This window comes from Triturus cristatus, chromosome 2_1 (genome assembly GCF_964204655.1).
Source record: "Triturus cristatus chromosome 2_1, aTriCri1.1, whole genome shotgun sequence".
NCBI classification, from domain to species: Eukaryota; Metazoa; Chordata; class Amphibia; order Caudata; family Salamandridae; genus Triturus; species Triturus cristatus.
This window is the reverse complement of record NC_140581.1, coordinates 1103842191-1103863786: the sequence shown is the minus strand read 5'-3', so window position 1 is coordinate 1103863786 and position 21596 is coordinate 1103842191. Positions and strand designations below refer to the sequence as shown.

The 21596-nt window shown below is 44.0% G+C and overlaps 1 protein-coding gene across 1 annotated transcript in view; it reads right to left on the bottom strand.

Annotated features, from left to right (window-relative positions):
- Positions 1 to 229: 229 nt before the first annotated feature.
- DUSP4 (dual specificity phosphatase 4) overlaps positions 230 to 21596 on the bottom strand; it is a 39315-nt gene continuing 17948 nt past the window's right edge. The window contains exons 2-4 of the mRNA XM_085636497.1: positions 9987 to 10123; positions 7002 to 7221; positions 230 to 4527 (exon numbers count right to left, since the gene is read on the bottom strand). Of these exons, the coding sequence (XP_085492623.1) occupies positions 4151 to 4527; positions 7002 to 7221; positions 9987 to 10123 (734 nt within the window). The 3' untranslated portion in view covers positions 230 to 4150. The remainder of the gene's footprint in view (positions 4528 to 7001; positions 7222 to 9986; positions 10124 to 21596) is intronic.

Genomic DNA, 21596 nt, shown 5'->3' with positions numbered 1-21596 from the left:
GGTGTAAAGGCCTTTATTTAGGTACTGTTTAGTATTGTTATGGAATTGCTTTATTTCGAAGGTATTCTCTCCAGAAGGTTGTCAAGTTTATTTCGTTTAAATTCAGACCTTTAACGTAATTTTTTTTAAAAACCTACTTCCTGCAGAGATTGGAGAGAAAAGCTGCCAATAACCATTACAAAGCCAACCATTTTTTCATTCTCCCAACATAGCAAAAATGCTCAGCAGACAAGTTTTAAAAACGCATTTATTTTCCTTCAAATGATTTCCAGGCAATAAATAAAAACAACATTTCAGTCTAAAATGATCAGTATGTACAGGATTCAGAAACGCGCAATTTCACTTTGAAATATGGCGCTATTTACAGAGCTTAATAACCAGAAGTATTGTATTGCTCTCTGGATTTTAGCAACAACCCTGCTCTTTTCACCTCAAGAGGTTGGACTCCTCCATTCTCAAATATGGCAACCTGAGAGTCCGACGAACACTCCTAGCTACATTCAGATGGGAAATGCACATTCAAGTTTCATTTTTCAATTCAGGCTCCTTTTCAAGGGGGGAGAGAAGATAAGAGCCACAAGCTGAACCCCCAGCTATCCGATCTTGAGATGAATTACCAAGACAGACACTGATGCAAACATTTAAAAAACACAGACGGATGACCTTTAGACACATATACAACCACTATTCTCAGTAATAAATAAAGTGCTCCACTAAAAACAAACTTAAGTGACATTCGGCATGAACAAAGGACACACAAAAGATTCGGATTAAAATAAATATGCCCATTCACAACAGTAGAGCGTATGCCACATCCCCAAGACCCTGCCACCTCATGTGGTACCTCAAGGCGTCTTTAAGTGCCAACATTTCACTCTGGGGTGACTGGGAGCTAGGAGGTGGGTGCATTTGCTGCTCCGTATTAAATATTTGTGCTATTGTAGATGTTACATATTCCACTCATGCCATCCATCAAAATCATATGGACCGCAGTATGCAACCACACACTACCTTCTGTTGGTTCTGAGAGACTCTTCAGAGTGGCATGGTTCAGAGAGTGAAACAGGACTAAGATGTTATCGCGAGTGCAACTTTACATGATTATAGCATGGAAAGATCTAGTGTAGGGCTGATGTATATTTAAGACTGCAGTTTGTGTGGCTGGTGTGGTTGTGAGCAGGAATTTGGAAAGCACCCGTATGTTAGTCAGCAGTTTTCGCATACACGGCAAGCACAATCCCCGTAGATTTTCTTTACAAAGGTAGCAGAGATCTGCAGCTGTTAGAACGGACCATGTTTCGCTTAAGACGGACAAGGGGCCCAGGCGCTCGGCACTAAATGCATGGGGCGTGTTTTAATTCACAAACTAGATGTGAATGTATACCAACATCAGAACACAAAATGTGCACGAGCCACTTTCCGCCCCAATCGTCATTCTCCTCCTTGTCTTTCACCTTAAGTGGCGCTTTTCTTTGGAATTAAATCTATTGACACCCTGTACAAAACGAGATTAATAAATACCATAGAGATGAAACCGGACCCACCGCCTTCCGATGGTCTCCCCTGCCATACCGCATGATGCTCCTTTGTAGGTAGAGGTTTCAAACGGGTGTCAGAGTCCTGAAGTCCAAACAAAACGTGCTCCCGCATAACTCCGGTCCACTGACCAAGCACAGTAAATGGCCAACCCACACAGGACATCTCAAAACACCCGTGGAGTGCAAAGGCTACATAAATACAAAGATTCCTTCATTAGAAGATACGGCCGTGGCGGGCAGCAGGAAGATCAAAGAAACCTTCAAGAAAAGCAGAACGGCTGGCACCATCAGCATTATCCCTCTATAAAAACGCATTCAAGGTATTTGGCAATCCTTACAAATCTTAGCAATCTACGACGAGCTTAGAGCTTATGACTGAGGCTCTTGTAATTCAGTGCTCTGCATCTTACCAAAGACTGCTCAGAACTGTGCCAGACTACCATACAGACTTGCGCTGAAAGATGGAAGGTATTAAAACAGAACTAAGGCACAAGTTCTATTGAGAAATCAACATTTCTAATTTACATAAATTAAAAAAAAAAAAAAAACTACCTTAAAATAAAATGCCTTCTCAAAATCATTTAGGTATGCACCCAGTTAACTCACATGCTCCAACCCTACAATCAATCCTCCATTTACACACAATACACAAATGTGCCAACCAATCAAGAGGTAAGGGAGGAGTGCTTCAGACCACCCGACGAGATCTGCACCCAAGACTTGCATGGAGAACTATTGGCTGTGGATTTGAATGGCTGGAAGAGATGACAAGGGCCAAGGAAACCTAAGATTGCTCAACTGCTATGGGCCAGTTGATGGGTACCTTGAGTGCACACAGCTGTGGAGGTTGTATCCAGCAGCGGGTGAACCACTTGCCTTGTTCCTCGGTTCAGAGCAGGTCCAACATTTAGAGCCATAACTGCTTTGGGTTGAGTTATGGCCCAAATTCACTGGCCTAACCAGTAATGAATATCCTGTCAACCCAACACTACCATGAGTTTGGAGATCATTCCTGAACATCTACCCTGACCCGACGTCTTTCTAAAGAGGAGACTTGTACATCATTTCATGCCACACAAACCCGCACCTCCATTAAGGCAGCTTCCACCAAGAGCTATTGTGAGTGAAAGTTGCTGACTAGAGTTCACGCTACAAGGCCAATGTTCCGTTGCAGATTATACGCAACAGTACTCAGCAAGCCGATGTGTACAATAGAAGGATTATGAATTAAATACTGAAACTTTTTTCCACATACATAGATAACTGAAAAGACCCATTTGTTTCCCTTCTACTCACTAAACCACCAACATTCCTGATCTCTTGCTCCAGCCTCCCATACCACCACCACCTCCACTCACAAGGTTCATAGTTATCAAGCATTACAAATCAGGCCAATAGGAACATCCTTCTGAGCACAGGGTGAGCCAGCCACCGCAAAACAAGAACCTACTTCCGAAGAATCTGGGAGAGGAACTGGGATAGCTTAACTAGACTGATTTGTTTTTACATTTCAAACACACCTAAAATATTTCAAGTAATTCACTAAAGAATAAATTAACTTCATGTCGATCGTAAAACCCACAAATTCTTTAGGCGTTAAATGGTGTTTTTGCAGGATTATTGCAAATGCTAAGAACCTGGACCCAGAGATGAAAGATGTACCATGACTAAAGCGATGCATCTGCTGAACACAAAAATGCATAAAAATGGTGAACATTTGAAGTGTTCTTTTTATCCAGCAATTACTGCTGTTTAAGAGCAGAATAGTTGGTCCCAAGTGCAATGATGGAATCCTCAAAGTGCTGTGTTCGAAATACGCAAGTGCCTAATACCTGTCCAAAAACAAAATTGTTGTCAAAGCATAAGAAGTGGGCTTGTGACACGAATCCTGCATTGAAAGCAGATTTGTCTCCAACAAAATTATTACATATAAACACTTGATCGCAATGTCTCCGACCTTCGGAAAGTCATGCACCCCAGGAGAACCACCAGTTACATGTCTCTAGCGCTACGAGAACTGGGTGACGTGCAGCTGTTAACGCAGCCAAGCATGCTTGGGAATGCAGGGGCAGGCACCTAGAAAGATGCGCGTTCTCTTTCTCACCCACCCGTTATTGCTGGCACTTTTGAGACAATCCACTTTTGAGGCCTATTACAAAAAAAACATTAACCTATGCTCCACCCTACCCTGTTGCGTGTGTACTTCGGTTGAGCATGTATATTTAGTATGGCAAGCAGAGTCAATACTCGAGCACTCATGAAAAACACTCTTTTCCCAACTGTTCAAGTATGATCTACGACAAATGTCGGGAAAGAAATTCCTAAGACGGATACATGGAATGGACATCTACATCAGTCCAGACAGGTGATGGTCCCGATGGGGTGCTCAACAGGAGAAGCAAGAATAAAAAAAAGTTTTTACAGCTGCAAAGACAAAAATCCAGTCAGTCATTATTGCTTGTTTCAGGAGTGGATCTGCCTTTTCCTTCGGTTTTGGCCACCCAGCGGTGGCTACACCATTCTTTCATCTGGCAACATAGTCTTTACTACTTCCTGCCCAAGTGCCAAGCATGTCATTGTGGTGTGCACACCATCTTGAAAACGGTTGCTTGTTAACAGCTGGGAGACGTGGTGATTGGACTGTGTAGATAGTTGAGGCTGGAAGGAGTGCCCACAGACACCGGGAAGCTGAAGACAAAAGGTGAGGTTGGCGAGGAGGGCTGCTTGCCACGTTCCAGCATGGTTGCGGAGGGGCTGGCGGCCTCCACAGCACAGGAAGTAGCTAGGACCTGAGACTCAAATTGTAGCAGCTGGCCCATGAAGCTGAAGTTTGGGGAGATGATACTACGACGCTGTTTGACAAACTCAAAGGCCTCCTCCAGCTTGACGCGTTTCTTCATCATCAGATAGGCTAAGCATATGGTGGCCGAACGGGAGATGCCAGCCTGGCAGTGAACAAGCACTCGACCCTGGCAGCCCTTCACAGAATCTAGAAGAAAAAAAAAGACCAAATATGTATGGACATATCAACATTAACAGGCAACTTGAATATGTTAAATTTGCATGCTAAATGGAACAAACGTTAAAAAAAAAATATATATATGGTGGGAGGGGTGTCTTCACCGGTGTAACCAAATAGCTTTCTAATGGATATTGACTTCCGGAGCACACTTTATGAACCCTCTTTCATAGGCATCAGAGTGGATCTGGATTCCAACATTCCCCCAATGACTCATTAAATATAATGCGTATTATAGTTATGGTCCTCTTAATCAATGGAGTTCAATCGGATGGAGGGCATCAAATATATACTCCAATGCCTTTGAAAGGTGGTCCTAGGGGAACCTTAACTGAAAACTTCGTTCTGCTTTTAAGTATTTTGATACAGCAATCTGTGCCCCTTTAATAACACCCCTTGCCCCACCGGTAATTGATCAAATCCCTAAATGAAAGTTATTTTATTTATTTAAGAGGTTTTATATAGCGCTAGCCAGACCCGCAGGTATCGGAGCGCGCTTCATAGCATATAGGAGAAAAATCATACAAAAAGAGACAAAAGTAAACATAGGTATTCAAAAGTTCCAGTGTGCTGTGCGTCCGAGGGGCACATTGAGGTAGAGAGGTTCCGAGGTAGTATCGATGCGTGGACAAAGTCTTGGGCTAAGTCTTCCTCCGAGAGTTGAAGGACGAGGAGGGGGGTTAGGGGACGGGGATGAGGTAGGGAGTGATGGAGCATTTGCCTGGTGGCTGCAGAGTGCAGGCTTTTGTGTTTCGGATTCCAGTTTGGGAAGGCACGGTTTAGGTATAGGTCTTTTAGGAGTCTTTTGAATTTTATGAAGGAGGGAATAGTCCTGATATCAACAGAGATGGAATTCCAGATTTTGGGTGCGTTTCCTGCGAAGGAATGTGCCGCAGTTTTTTTGCTTGCGTTTTTTCAAAGGGATAAGGAAGAGGGTGTTGGAGCTCCTGAGGTTTCTTGACTGGACGGCTTTCTTGAGCTTGGAGGCCAGGTATTCCAGTTTCCCTGTGTGCAAGGCTTTGTGTGTAAGGCAGGCAGTTCTAAAGCTGGCACGCATTTTCAATGGGAGCCATTTTAGTTCTCAGAGTGCGGGAGATAAGTGGTCATATTTTTTTTTACTCCGGTGACCATTCTGGCAGCAGCATTGAGAGCTGTTTTAAGTGGTGCTAAGTGGGAGAGAGCTGTACCAGAGAGAACTGAGTTCCCATAGTCCAGTCTAGATAACACCAGTGATTGGGTGGCTTGTTTGAGGTCCATGGGCGGGATTAAGGGTTTAATTTTGTTGAGAAGCTTCAGATTGAGGAAGGCACTCTTCGCGGAGGTCTTAATGTGTTTGGTCATGGTTAGTTTCTGGTCAAGGGTGAGCCGACAAAGTAATTTTTATTGTTTGTAAAATGTAAAGGAAAGCATCTTAACATTTTAAATGTCTATTCAGCAGAGAAAGGTCATCGATTACCTTACAATTGACTTTATGGTCTTAATGATAATATTTTAAAAATATGTAACGTTCTGCGTCTCACATGGTTATTGGGATCACAGAAAGACAGGCATACCATTGGACAGCTAAAAAAAAAAAAACCATCAAGCTCCAGCGCCCCTTAGTTTGTAAGCAAATAGAAGAGTCCCTCCATGCTTTGCAGTCTACAGTGGCTCCTGCTGTGCCACCCGTATTAGTGTTTTATCTCATCCGGTGGTCTGCGTTCGTTATTCACTGTACAGTGCTGACTGCCTGCCAGGACAGTACTACGTGTATTTTTTTTTTTTGTCGGCCCATACTAGAGCGGTTACCAGTTTGAAAACACTACAATCTGGTGGTCATTTTATCCTACCACTTCCTAAAAATGTCAAAAGTCAATAACAAAAAAGGAAGTTATTGCAAATAGAGTACACAATTATGAAACAATTTCTCAAAAATAAATAATTCCTGTGCTTATGAGAACTGGCAGATATTAAAAAATGAAAACATAAAAAAGGTGATAAAATCTTTCATCAGTTGAGGAGTAAGGAGGAACGACATGTTTTGGGTATCCCTTCAGTCAAGAACTTTAACCACAAATGCAGAAACGCTTTGCGGTATAAACTCAGCCAGGAAAGTAATGGATTCTAACACTATTTTGGTCCACAGCAGGTATTCCAGTGCTGGCATATGCTGCAAGCTAAGCACCCACGCATGTTCGGTCTGTATTAGAGCTACGATCATCACACAAGAGGTTATGGGAACAAGGCTTACCTATGTGTGGGTTGTGCCTCTAATGGATCTGATCTTCTGGCTATGAATCCGCCTGGTGGACATCAACCGGCTTAGAGCCAATCAGATGCACTAATGGTCTTTATGTATCAGCACACACCTCCATCACAGTCTCCCGATACACCACCATCTCCCACCCTTCTCTCCAACCAACCATAAATGCAGGTAGCTACAACTTTTTATGAACAGAACTTACCAATATACTCTATGGCTTCCATGAACCAAGAGCTGATGTCAGTCTTGTGGTTGTCCTCCACTGGAATGCTTTTGTACTGAAAGTGCCCTTCAAAGTGATTTGGACAGTCCGAAGAGACATTCAACAAAGCCGTAATCCTCAAAGCGTCTAGCATATCCCTTCGAGCAGCATGATGGGCACTGCCAAGGTACAAAAAGGGAAGGATTTCAACCGGGCCGCCCTAAAACCAAAAGAAAGTAGACATGATCAGCATGAAAACAAAAGAGAAAAGCACCATCAATGCAATTTCCCCTAAACTGTGGGGAACCTTGTTCTTGAACGTTTCGATTGCAAAGTTAGTCCTGGGGGGCTTGATCCATGCCAGAATTTTAGCATATCCCCATTTAGATAAATGTAGTGGTCTTAAAAATCTGGCATGAATTTTGTCCTCCGGGATAGACTTTGGAGAACCCTGTTCAAGATGAATAGCAATTGCCATTCAGCAGAACCCGATCTACCCAGTTTGTGGCGACGCCATTCAATACCCTCCTTCCTTTTCCTCACCATGATCCTCCCTTGTACCTTTCTCTTCTTACCTCAACTTTTCCACTTTAAAACTATATTCCCCAACTGGGACTTGCTAAGGGGTCCACACTTAGTCTTCCGATAAAGAGTTTAGTATATTAATGAGTTTCTAAACTAAATTTTATTGCTATTAAGTGGACTTTCCAATAAATGGGTTCTCTATTATTTGGATTATCAGAAAGTTTCGATTGCTTAAACGTTTTATAACTTCACATCCCAACTCTGCTTATGGTCTTTTAGAAACACTATACACAATGTGCCTCAATATTTACTGCACAGCCTGGTGACTGTAGGACGGTACCCACTCAACCGAGTGCCTTACTTTCTGTGAGCTTCATGTGTCGTTCTGCATCAAAGTGAGGCCATGTAGAAGTTTAAATTACGCCAGTACAATTTGTTCTAGCCGTGGTCTCCTGCAGTGTCGTCCTGCCTTGAACATTTTTGCCAAGACGGATGTAGGCTTCCAGTTCAGCCATGGTAGCAATAGTCTTTCACAGTCTGTTGATCCTGTACAGGCAGAAGCGGTTGCTATCCCACTGCATCTGCCCGTTCTGAGAAGGCAGCAATGAGCCAACACTTCTGTCCAATAGACCTATTGCTTACAATGTATCAGAGTGGGCGTTTGGACCGACCCGTTCAACCACAGACTTTCAGACCGCCTTTTTCTGCCATTGGCTTGATACTTTGTTACTCATGTCTTGGCTCAGCCCCGCAGAGCATTCATCTTTGACCAAAAGCTATTGGCTGTTAGGGCGTATGCATCCACAGCCATTCAAGAGCTTAAAGTGAACTTTTTGAAGGGACTGCTTTACAACAGTCGCACTCCATTTGAAATGCAGACAAAAACGAAACTGTCAAAAGGAGCCTCCACTACAGTCTGCATCTAGTATAATGGGGTGACCCAGTGCCCCTCAGAATCTGGATGTACACACTCCAATACAGTCTGGCTTACAGGTCTTGTCTGGTTTTTATATTCTTATGCTGCATGCATTGGCACATTAGCCACAGATCTACTGGCGTTTTAGTCAGTGGAAAGCAAGTAGATAAGGCAAGTGGTTAGAAGACACAGATGGTGGTGTCCAACATGGGAAGGATTAGGTGCGGTGCCTGAGGGGTAAATACTTGCTCCAGTGCAAGTCATTTTTTTAATGTATTTTAAATTGATAGAGACTACAGAGCATCAAGGGCCACATAACGATTGCGGGGGACCCGGGTACGAGAGGCTCTTCAGGTTCCTAACGGGTGCCGAGCAGCGAGGGCGGTGTGCCATATTGGTCCCACCCCCCTTCCGGGATCCATGAGGCTCCACATGGATATGCCTCCGAAATAAACTCGTTCCTCTCCACCACTATTATTTTTGGCGGACTTTTCACTGTACATATATTTTTCACACAGGTAGTCCACGGTAGGGTGAGCCTTAGCGCGCTCACACCACCGGGACTCTGCACTCTGGTCCTGATGAAAGCCTGTTAACATACATTAAGGCAGAAACGTGTTGACCGCCACAGAGTGAATCTGGTCTTCTAATTTTTGACCCTCACTCTTCCCTTTTTAATATTTCCAATTAGCAAAACTAATAAAATTGTCTTTTTGACTTAAATGGAAGTTTTTTAAATTCACTGTCACCTCACACGAACCCCGCTCTGCAGTAACCTGGCGTTGTAGCACACTGGGCTGGCATTCGGCCATACCCAGTGGAGCCCGATGATGAAGCATGTCACCAACCAGGTTGGCGAGTGAGGGCTTTACACAAAACCTATACAATTTATGTAGGTTTACCTTCCTCTCAACAACATACTTGATTGTTTTGAGTCAGTAGACCCGTGCTCCTTTGACCCAAAGAGGCCCTGTTTAAATTACACAGACTTTGTTGTTTTTGAGATTAATCCCTCGAGGGGAGTAGTCGTGTTGTGTTCCCTTCCTCTCTCGTTGTTTTTGTGCATGAAGAAGTGAACACAAGGCAGGACTACATTCGAGCACAACATCTATAGATTACATAATTACAATGAAAGTATGGCGTGCACTTAGTGGAAAGTAATCAGCTGTAAGAATTGTGGAATTGAGTCGGCTTGTGTCAGACCAGTTCTCCGAGGCCCAAGAAACCCAGGAGCAATTGAGTAATCCCTGCAACCAGTGCTCCCTAATGTCCTTTGAACGTCAGGAAAATATACTCCTGCATGCTCTCGGAACTGCCAGGCACATGCATAGTAAACTTGGACTCTCAGGAGGTTAGTGATGTCAAATAGTCAAGGCTTACTCTAAGAGGGTTGAAAAAAAGCTCAAATGGTCTCCGATCACAGGGTAAGCATAATATTCATTATCTTCAATTACCTTATATAGTACTTTACTCACTTTAAAGTTTAAAAGTACACATCTATCACAATATACTTTGGGATATAGCCACAGCCTGGACAGCTCTACCTGATCATGAAGAGGTGTGCCACAGGAACTGCAGCCAATCTCCACAGGCTCGGGGATGTCTGGAGAAGGAATGCCGCTGGGGGTTTTCGTTTTTGCACAGAACTCTGGAAACTCAGAATGGAACCTCTCGTACCCACCTGAAATGCAAGCAAGATGGAAAGTGAATATATTGGGTTCGGTCAGAGGGGAGCATCCTTGCCACTACACTTTCATTGCAATTCTCGTACAACAACAATTCTCTATTCAAAGCGCATTAAACAAGGTACCCAAGTAGCTCCTCTGCAGCTGATGGTGCAGTAAAGCGGATACAGGGCATTATAGAGAGCAGGGGGCCCTCAATAAAGTCAGCGGCATCTTACGGTTAGTAGGATTTGGAGATCAATGTATATGCAAAACATGACCGACATCTATTACGGCATTTTCTACCTTACAGGCTAACATGGACATAAGGATAGTTTGAGTGCTATGGGTGTCTGCAAAAATCTGAGCCTTCACCGCCTCCAAAATAAAGCCTGAATGACCACTTCATAATAATGCTGGTCAGTGTCAACTGGATAGGTTCATTCCAGGCTACTATTGGTTCTCTGTATTCAGTCTATCAAGTTGGGGTATGGTTTATGTTACTGTAAAGATCCCAAGAGAAAACAAGAAAGGCAAACAATTAGGGAGTTGCCACTTCACTAGATTTTCACTTAAATATTTCCTTAAGAATTCTGGATTTTTTTTTTTTAAGCAAATGTAAGCATGCTGTGAAAAGATGGGATCTCCTATTTGCATGAACCGGTCTGCGATTATTATAGAATTAAAAAACATGACAAACATGCCTACATCAGTGACATTTCAGTAATATCACACAAAAGCTCAAAATAAACAGCAGTGCTATCTTATTCATGACGCTCAGCTGAAGATATGGACCTTCTATAGATGTTTGACAATTAGAAGTAGTGCGCGACAGGGCTGAAATGCGTGAAGAGGCGGAGGAATGGCAGACATCAAATAGACCAACTGATACACACCAAGAGAGCCTATGGAAGTTGGTCAGGATTTCCAATTAAAAATAAAAAAATACTCCTGAAACCAATGCCCACACCTGCTGTCCACAGCTTTGTTAGGCCCTTTAACTTTCTTTTAATGAAGGTTCATGTAGTATGTACAAGAGTTCTTACTGGAAAGCACTTCTGCTGTAATGAATTCAAGATCACTCTCCACACCGCAGGAGTTGTCGCAAAAACACCTTAAGACAATCAACCAGAGAATGTGAATTTTATATATACACACATTTACATATAGCTTCTGGCTCTATTATAAATCCCAGACAGTGCTGGCTGTGTAATGGTGCAGTGTGCTACTTGTGCGATTATGCCACATCCACAGTAATTTCACTGGGTGTAACTCCCATCTACTTTTTTTTTTGTTTGCAACATGCGGCAATTGTTTAGCCTCGCCACACAGTTCGAATGTATTCATTTTTTAACCACATCATAGTGATGAGGCCCAAATTAGCAAGAGGATGATCACTGGCTGGCCAATCAAAGGTTTAGCTCACACTACGCTGCTTTTAGATTAAAATGTTTGTTTTTTTTTAAATTAGAAGCACAGACGCTGAAAAGCGAGTGTTCTGGCAACCGCTGGTGAGGGGCAGCAGGCAGACCTGTGTGGTCTAACTGATTACGTGGAAGGCTTGAATGACTAGCCAGCAATCTTGGACAAACACGTGCCCATCACTAAGCTAACCTGGGAGATGCCTCGGAATTCCGAAAGCCAATTGAGGGGGGGCCTTTGCTACCAAAATAGAAAAAAGAATGTGCTGTTGAGACTCAGGATCTAAAACTTAAAAAGGTTAGTTTATTAAAAAACCACCACAATTTGGCTCTGTTCTACACAGGCAAGGAAGTGGCTTTAGACAGCATGATAGGTTGACGTGGCCCACAGGAGATATAACTATGCTCAAGGGTTTGCGTTGGTGTGTGTGTGGTGGTGGTGGGGTCTCAATTTTATACGCATACCACTCGTGCAATCCAATGCTACAATTATAAGGTAGTGCTGCAGAGGAGAGGAGGAGCCATCACATGACAACTTTGGCCACAACAAAGTTCATATGACACTAACAAGGTGACGAATTTGAAGGTACTCCATGTGAGATTAACTGAGCCGACCAAGATACCCGTGCCTGTCAAAGAGCCAACAGTGAACCAAATATTCCATGCATGTTATCCCAGGCATTAATTCTGAAATAACCAATTCAGCCAAAGTAATTTTGTATGCCTTCTTTTTGCATACATCAATGACCCCCAACATGAAGGTTTCTAGAGGTAAACATCTCAATACAACTCCACTTGTGCCATCCACCTAGCAACAGAAAATGTGCAGTAACGTGCAAACGTCCTATAAATGGGATCCAATCACTATCCATCTTTATTGTTCAAAGTTTGCCAAGGACCCTTATGGGACTCGATCACAGTAAATCTTTATTGGTCAAAGGGCACAACTGACTAACTACTCAAAGAATGTATGCTATTTTGGGACAAGTCATGGTAAACTGGCGTGTACCCCTGTTCTCAGTGACCCAGCTGCATGTGAACTGGCATCTTCTATTTCTGTTGCGCCCAGCTAACACTAACCTAGAGTGGGTGCAGGGGTCCAGAACCCATACTGTGACCTGGGGAAGCACACCAAGAGTGCCCTCCATCCTTACAACACTAATGTTCATGTCCTGGGTTGTGACAAAGCGGTGGCGAAATCATATTTTTTTTTTTTTAACGATTTTGTATTGAACAGAAAGTCTACCTGGCTCAAGTGGAGAGGAGTGCCTCCCAGGCCTACTTGTGTTAAGTTCATATTATAGGAGACCTCCTGCACTGTTTCCCCCTCCCCCGTGCATGTTGATCGAGGGTGTATGTGAGGTATGGTTAGTAGTAAGACTCGGTTCTGTGGTGAGTATGTGGTGGGACTGGAGGGATCCATTTGGGATCGCCTCTGGTTTGATATGGCACAAGAGGGAGGTTGGTGTACGGATTCCCCCTGACAGTGCACATCTGTTGCTTGCATTCATGGAGTTGAATAAAGGAGCTCGGGTACCGAAGTGTGGGAGGCTGGAACAGGGCAACCCTTGGAAATTATAGGACGACGTTTTAGGACCAGATTACGAAGCGGTTAGGAATTCATTCAGACCAAATCGGTTTGGGAAATAGTTTCCGACTGACTCGGATCGGGAGAGTCTGACCGACCGAGCAGGATATATCTGGGTGATTCCAGATAGGATTTGGTTGGACTCCCATTGACTTCAATGGGAGCCTATGTTCCGACCAAATGCATAGGCTACCACTGAAGAAAGGGGTGGCTGAGGGAAAACAAAAAACAAAAACACACACTGTGCATGGTGAAGGGGGACCCATGGGCCCGAATTGGAAGGCTCTAGGTGCAGGGGAGAGAGCTACGGGCCCCTAAAGTCTGATGCCGACTGCAGACTCGAACAGCACGATTCAGAAAGGCTGTGAATCCAGCATTGTGGTTGGTTGGTTGTTAACGCGGCTCGTAGAGACGTACGATTCTGCTCCGTACGGCTTGGTCATTCCAAATGCCGTCGGGTTCGGAATGAGATATTCCTAACACCTAAATCGCATCGTACTCTGTCCTCGGAATTCGGTCGGAGAGACACGTTCCCGATCAGATTCGGATGGAGTAAATGCAGTTAGGCCTTTCTAACCGCATTGGAATAGAGACGTTAGGAGGAGATTGCTGCTTAGTCCTTCCTAACCATTGCCATTTGATTGACGATAGTGGAACTGGGCCAAACCTGCAGATTCTGTTGTTAAAGGAAGGGGTGTTTCTAGGCAGGGTCTACCCTCCTGTTCTTCCCTCTGTGCTACTGCAGGAAGGCTGATGACAGCCAGGTGCAGTATCTTACCACTCCATTGGGCTCATATTTTGGAAATACCCGATTGCAGTCAGCACTGTCACTACCTGCTGAGAGCCTTCCTCTTGCTCAAAATCTATGCCTGCACTGCAGCTCGAAATTGGAATTTGAAAAAAAACCACCCCAGACTCCTACACGTTTGACAGTGGCTCAACATCCCAGAACCCCCCCAAATTTTTTTTAATATACATCCCAGAACCCCCCCCAATTTTTTTTTTATATATATATTGGTGTGATCAAGGGCACGGCTGTGCTCGAAACGCGTCACTAAGCAGAGGAGCAGAAATAAAATCTTCCTGCCAGCAATTGGGGTCAGTTTACTCTGTTCGCCGCTGCTGCTGCGTGTTTGTAGCGGAGGTTCGAGGAGTTGTGTATATATATATATAACAAAAAACAAAAACAAAAAAAAAATAGAAGGAAGCCAAGCCAAGGTCCGGGAGTGTGAAGCACCCAGTAGAGTAGATTTGTCACCAGGAGTAAACTGGCATAGACTAGCTGCGAAGGTCAACCAGCCTCACTCTGCGCTTCATGTGCCAAACTGCATAAAGTGCTAAACCTCGCCCCACTCACCTCCCCTTAACAGCAGCATGCCATCCAACATCGCTACAACATGACCAGAAAGACATTCTCTGCAGCTGCCCCATCATATTGCAAGTCACGCGGCCCCACAACACAGCTGGAGCAGAGGACTCCCACTAGAGGCCACAAATGCTGAAGCGACATGAAGCGGTCAAGGAGTGTCACACTGTTCTTACTCAGCTGCAAGATCGAAGTTGCAGTGCCGCTGCCTGCAATCATGCACACACTGGCTGATGCCCTGTCTATGCAACTATGAAGCACGCACTACTCATTTCTGCGCCAACTCGCATCTCACCAAACAGGTAAAAGGAGGCCTGACGTGAGAGACTGTGTGGGACTCCGAAAGATAATCATCCAGCTTAGAGAGTAACTCTGGTCAGTGTGAATGAACCCTCTTGCTTAAGATACATAAACTGACCAAGCAGAATGGCTGCTTGCTCAAGCCTAATTGTGGGCTCTTCCCAGTGCCCAAATCATGCCTCTACCTTTTTACTGCTACTAGATCTCTGTAGTGGGTGCGAGAACTGTTGAGACAGGCTAGGACCCCATACGTGTAGACTGTAGGATCCTATGGGTGAACGGCCATTACAGTTTGCCATTTTTCATTATGCAAGATTTAAGCACTTCTCTTTTTACTAAAGACAAGTGCTGGGCTAGAACGTGAATGAAAGCCTGTTTGACTGTTAATTGCGTCTCTAAACCCTACGCAACCTCTCTCAGAAGCCATAGCAGGAAAGACCCCAGGATGCGACCCCAATCACCACGGCTGTAGCCCCTGCCTACTCTGTTCAATCCCCCACTCCCAAATGGGGTCCCAAAAAAACCTTAAGAACTGCTTGTTTTGGAAGGGAAAGCAGCCTCTGCTGATCGTGTTGCTTTTCAAATAGATTATATATTGTACCAGGCGGTCAATGGTCAGGAGCTCCACTGTCCATACCAGAACACCTGTGACTTCCCGTTCACCAGTACAGATTAGAAATGTTCTTTCTGCTTGAAATATCCTCTCCGCTCGCTGCGCTCCTCCACTAATCCAACTCCAGTTGTAGACCATATATGGTTGAATACAACCAATGCCCTTTTACCTGCCCCACAGTCCAGACCACCATGTGCAAGAGCCCCATGAGCGCCTCCTGCTGGAGTTGGTGGTTAATGTGCCAGTGAGCAGAATTCAGATATTCTATTTCAGCTGCTAAGCAAGCCCCGCCCACCCATGAGCCTCCGCTGCTAGCGGAAAGTGCTTAGAAGCTAGAGAAGCTGTAATAACGACAAAAGTATTCCATTCCCATTAACAGTTGTCAGTTGACCTAGACTGCTATCGCGAATTATCAACAATCTTTGGTGACTGGTATTAGTGGCATTCCTTGCGATCAAAACTCGGGAAAAAAACAATTAAAAAAAAAATCTGAGACAACAGGGAGTGTTTGTAGAGTGATGGGGAGCCCAGAGCTGCTTGCCACGGACTACCAGCGATTTCCCCCTTAACCAGCGGGAGTTGGAGGGCATAAAGTGTTTTGATGGATGGTTGTAAGGGTGCAGAGCAGGAGGAAACTCGGATGAAAGCAGAACATCGATTCGATTCACAAAACATAAGGCATGATTCTCACCCATGTTTGGAAATTTTTTAAATACATCCTCAAAAGTGTTTTTCGTAACTGAAAAGAAAACGGAATGTGTTTGTGCTCCTTGCATTAACGCTGAAAGCTTTCAAGCCAAATGCTTAAGGAGCTCTGTGCAACTGCTCAAGTACAAAGGCTAAAAGAGCGCTGAACAGTTAAATCATTCAAGTGCCCATGTTCTTCACTTTCCCCCGAACCTCAGCTTTCCCAGCGTGAGACGTACACAGCAAAGTAGACTAAGAAAAAAAAAAATGCTCACCTGCATTTTACTTTGCACCGTCAGTGATGGTTTGAGGCATCAAGCCAATGGCCCAAAGACTAGGGACGGTCACCAAATGTAGCAGAAGAGGGGTTTCAAAGCCTAAACTATTCCTAAGACGTTAAGGCCATTGGCTTCTCACAGGACCCCATTCAGAGTCCCTTTACAGGAACCCAGGTCTCCCACAGCTCCCGTTTATTTTCATTCCCGCCAACTATACTGTTCAAAATATGCCCCAAATTCCAACACACCAATGGCAATAAACTCCCTAACTGCAGTTTGACTATTTTCTGTAGCAGCGATGGGCTTACTCGTAGCACCAGGAAGTATTGCACATGCATGGATCCAGATCAGTCGTCTCATGAGGCCAGAAACCCCAAGAGGGTTCGTAATAGGGGAGCTGGTAAAGATTTGCAAGTGCAGATGCTACTTTTGGCTCTGCTCTGGAGAAAATGCTAATCATCTTGCAAGTGTAAACCTTAATTAGAACACTAGAATGTTGAGAGCTACATTGAAGACAACAGAGTAGCCCAGGGGCCATAATGGCTGGCACAAGCTTTCTGCTCCAGCCTTTTTTTGGTTTCTCCATTTTTAATGTGTAACATTCTACCCTACGTTAGTGGAATTATCGAATAGTCTTAGTTTTCCTGCTCAGGTTGAAGGCCTTAAACAACCGGTATAGCCATCAGCAATGAGCTAGAAGGCTATAACAGTATAGCACAGGTACACCACTAGACCCAGTGACAACCAGTCTAAAAAAAACAGGCAGATTTAAAGTGCATTTTTCTGATAGACAGGCACTTTATCCCGGTTCCAAAGCCCTTCCTCATCACAACTGTATATTTGTGGATCAGACAGGATGCCACTCCCATGTTTCCGACTAAGAGGAATGCTTAGCCCATCACATGGTGAAGCCACAGAGTTGCACACCAAGGCCAAGCTGACACTTTAAGACCGGTTTAGATAGGACTTCAAGACAGTGCACACGGCTTGATTTTATCATTATCTATATAATATGTACCCAATCCCAGCATCGCGCTATTTAAGCCATCTCTAACAAACGTCTTTAATTCAGACACATAAATCTGCCTTTAGGAGACTTTCTCGCTGACACGTGTCCTCCAACTAAATGCCTGGCCTTTGAACCTGGAGCCCTAGGATTTACCCCTTGACTGAACTAGATGCCAGTAAAGGCAATACATTACTTTGTTTCAATCGGTCTATAAATGTAAACGTGAAAAGTAAAAACAAACATTTAAGCTAAACACAGTAAATAGTCTTAAATAGGGGGTTGTACACAACACGCCAAACAAGGAAATGACCACTCCACCTGATGAACAGCTAGTAGCAAAGACCTGGGAACCCCACGAAGCAGAGAGGTTCTCCTTGAAGAATAGGTCAAGATCCGTTTCCATGCGTTAAGAATAAATTTGTGGGTCAGATTAGGACCCTGGGGACCGTGAGCTAGGGTACAACTGGACAATCCTTGTAACAGCTACACAGGAACCACGGCACATGGACTACACATAGGAGATATTGGACCATTTCGGCAGTGCCTTTCACAGAGTACCAAGGTTCAACAATCTTGATATTCTCTTGGAGGTCGGAGTGGGATAGACAGTCAGATACATTCAGTTGTGGTAATCCACGATGACCATTGTTTAATTCGCGTTCACTGTAGAAAGGAGGCAAGACTTACTCCTGCCAAGTTGGATTGTGTACTAATAATATTCTACCTAACCGTAAAGCTGCAATGTTACATTTCAATACTGAGAAAAGCATGGGAAACAGTGAATACTTGAAGTACGTCACATCACATGACATTGCAAAAGCTTTAACTACTTTAAACAGGTTAGGCACAATCGGGGCTTAGTATTCAGTCTGTGTTTGACACAGCTTGTTCTCGGGCACAGCTCACGGGTGTAATACCCAACGGCAGCATGAGCACGTAGGCCTATATTCCTGTAATTACATGTGGAATTTTACAGCATGCCTGCTGATCCACCTCCTAGGTCTTAGCAATAGCATATAGGTCTTAATTCCTGAATTATGCTTTTTACCCCTCTGTGCAGTTACCTCGAAGTAAAAAAGGTGACATCAAGACACCCGGGTCAGGTTTTATGCAGAAATAGGGATAGTCGTGGATTAACCAACTAACCACTCCAATTTAAAGTTGTGCTAAAACATTTGAGGATATCCAACCAGCACCCTTCACACTCAGTGAAAATGAAGGGATACAGACTACACCCACTTTACCTTGTAGAACCAGTCGGCCTTCTCCCAGCTTTGTAAAGGTGTGTTTTTATACATAAGCTGCTCCCATTAATCGATCATGTGCCAATAATGCAGATGGTGAATTTAGCACGTTAAAAGGATTAGCACAATGGATTACTAGCAAGCAGAATCTAAACCTCTCCTAGGGGTGGAGCAACAAAAAAAAAAAAAAAAAAAAAAAATACATGCAGAGCACCTGTCATAGACTAATGTCACAGGTCACCTCTCCATAAACACTGTTCTGCAAGAATGATGAAATAAGGTGGACAGCACTTGTCTATTGCGCCGCTCACCTCTATGTGTTATAAAGTACGTTGTCAACATAGGGTTAAAAAAAATATATATATTACCTACTGGCGGTCGCCAGTAGGTAGTTATAGTTAGGACCCTCTTACCATAGGAAATCCGCAACATTCTATTTGGAATAACTTTGGCGCCGGTCGACGAATCCTCGCGAAATTTTCAAAACTAATGGGGCGCTACGCTCCGCTCCTACCCTGAAAGTCTCGGGGGGATTCGTCAAGCGGGGGCTGAGAAAAAAAGGGGGGTCCCAAAACGCGTTTTTCCCATGCATTTTTCCATAGGACCTTTAGACACAGCTACAGCCCGAACGGCTGAACAGAATTACTTGTAATTTGGCAGAGAGGTAGTCTACAGGTCAAGGAAGTGCCTTTTGTAGGTCTGGTGTAAATCTGTTCAGTAGATCCTGAGAAAATAGCCTTTAAATCAATATATATATCTGTGGCAGCTTACGGTGCGCTTACCGTGCGCTTACGGTAAGCTTACCGTACACGTACGGTGCCGTGCGCGATTCTGATTGGCTGTTAGATCTTAGTAAACATTCGAATCGGTCGAAACCAGGAAGCGGCGGCCGCCATTTTCTCTCTCGCACTCTGAGGGGGCAGGAAAAACAAAGGCAAAAAACATGTAAAGGGGCTGTTTTTACAGCTCCTAACCACCTAGCCTTGATTATGGTATCCCAAAAGAACCCCCAATGCAAAAAATTAAATTGAATTTTTTTTCGAAAAAACGCCGATTTCGCTTACCATACGCGTACGGTTAAAATTATTCAAAAAAAAAAAAAAAAAGAAAAAAAGTATCCACACTTTCCCCACCCCGTGTGCAAATGGTGCCCGAAGGGCACCCTTTGCGCATTGCATAATTGTTAAAGAAACATTTAAAATATTACCTTTCACAACGAAGCGCATAATATGTCCTCCATGTGCGGACGGTGCGCGAAGCGCATCGTGCGTACATGTCCCATCCAGCGTAACGTGGGCACGCGGTGCGCGTAGCGCACCGCGTGCCCACCGTGCGTGCACGGCACTAACTGCGTAAAGTGGGCGCGCGGTGCGCGAAGCGCACCGCGCGCACGGAACGAACTGCGTTAAGTGGGCGCGCACGCCACGAACGGCGTAAAGTAACTTAGCATTTAAAAAACCGTACAAATTCACTGAAAAAACCATAGGTTTCACACACGTTATAGTTAGGAATTAGCATTTAAAAAACCTTGCAAATTCAGTGAAAAAACCATAGGTTTCACACATGCTATAGTTAGCTGGAGATTTTACTCATAAAAAACCAATGAAATTCCCCTGTTATAGTTAGTGCAGGCAACTATAACTCACGCGACCGCAATCCTCTGCTGATGACATATGTGTCTTTATGAAAAAAAAATATTTGTAATATATGTATAGCTAAAATTTAATGGAAGAAGACATGGGCAAATAAGTGTCTAAATACAGTATTAGCATCAGCAGAGGATTGCGGTCGCGTGAGTTATAGTTGCCTGCACTAACTATAACGGGGGAATTTCATTGGTTTTTTTATGAGTAAAATCTCCAGCTAACTATAGCATGTGTGAAACCTATGGTTTTTTCACTGAATTTGCAAGGTTTTTTAAATGCTAATTCCCAACTATAACGTGTGTGAAACCTATGGTTTTTTCAGTGAATATATTAAAACACACGTGTATATATATATATATATATATATATATATATATATATACACATACATTCTTCAACAACGACCACCCGTATTGGATAGTCCCGCCACACCAACTCCGATAGACAAAGAAACGCCAGCGAGTCAGTTCTCGTCAATTATATGAATAATGTATTACAATTTTAACCTTCTGTGCTGCAACACCGGACACAGGATGCCAACGTGTTTCGGTTTCCGCCTTCAAATTGGCTATATATGGCATTACTTACTCCCTTTGCTACGATAGCAGGAGAGTGAGAGTGTGTGTGTGTGTCAGGAACTGTGCAACTCGACTCATCTGCCCATCAGTCTACAGGAAAGGGCAACTAGCAACAGCAATTATCTCGAGGCTGCATCCTTCTTGAGGAACCCTATGGCAGCAGAAACACATTAACATTTCAGCTACATTTTTTAAGGGGGCTTTCCTTACTTCAAATTCCCCCAGACAACCTGGCCAATACCTCCCCCAGAGGAGTTGCTATCAACGCCAGCTCAAGGTGCGTTGACCAGATAATTTCTTCTGCCTACTACGGCCATTTGCCCAAAAAAAGAAGACTCCCAAGATCTACAATTCTCGCTGAGACTTGAAAGTCTGAGTGGCCATCTTGAAGGCCTAGGCTATTACAGCCATGCCCCGTCAGGTTCTCAAAGCTTTGCATTGATAAGCTGAGGGAGAGCGGTTTTCCGTCTACCTCACTGCAACCCAGGAAGCTAAAGAAGCTTCTAGACTATGCGTACCTGATCAAAAGATAAGTACTGAGAGCTTGTTTCATCTGGTGTGACGCACTACGGGAATAAAGAGTCCATAACCGCATATTTGGGGGCCTATATCGTATTCTGAAATATGAAAGCTACTCTGTTTCTAAGTGAGGCTACCCTGAAGCGCCCCCTTCTCAAGAACTAATTGGTTTCATTGTAGCATCATTACTGGAAAAGATTTATTGTAAAATGCCTGCGTGCGTGTCAGTGCAATTGGTTTC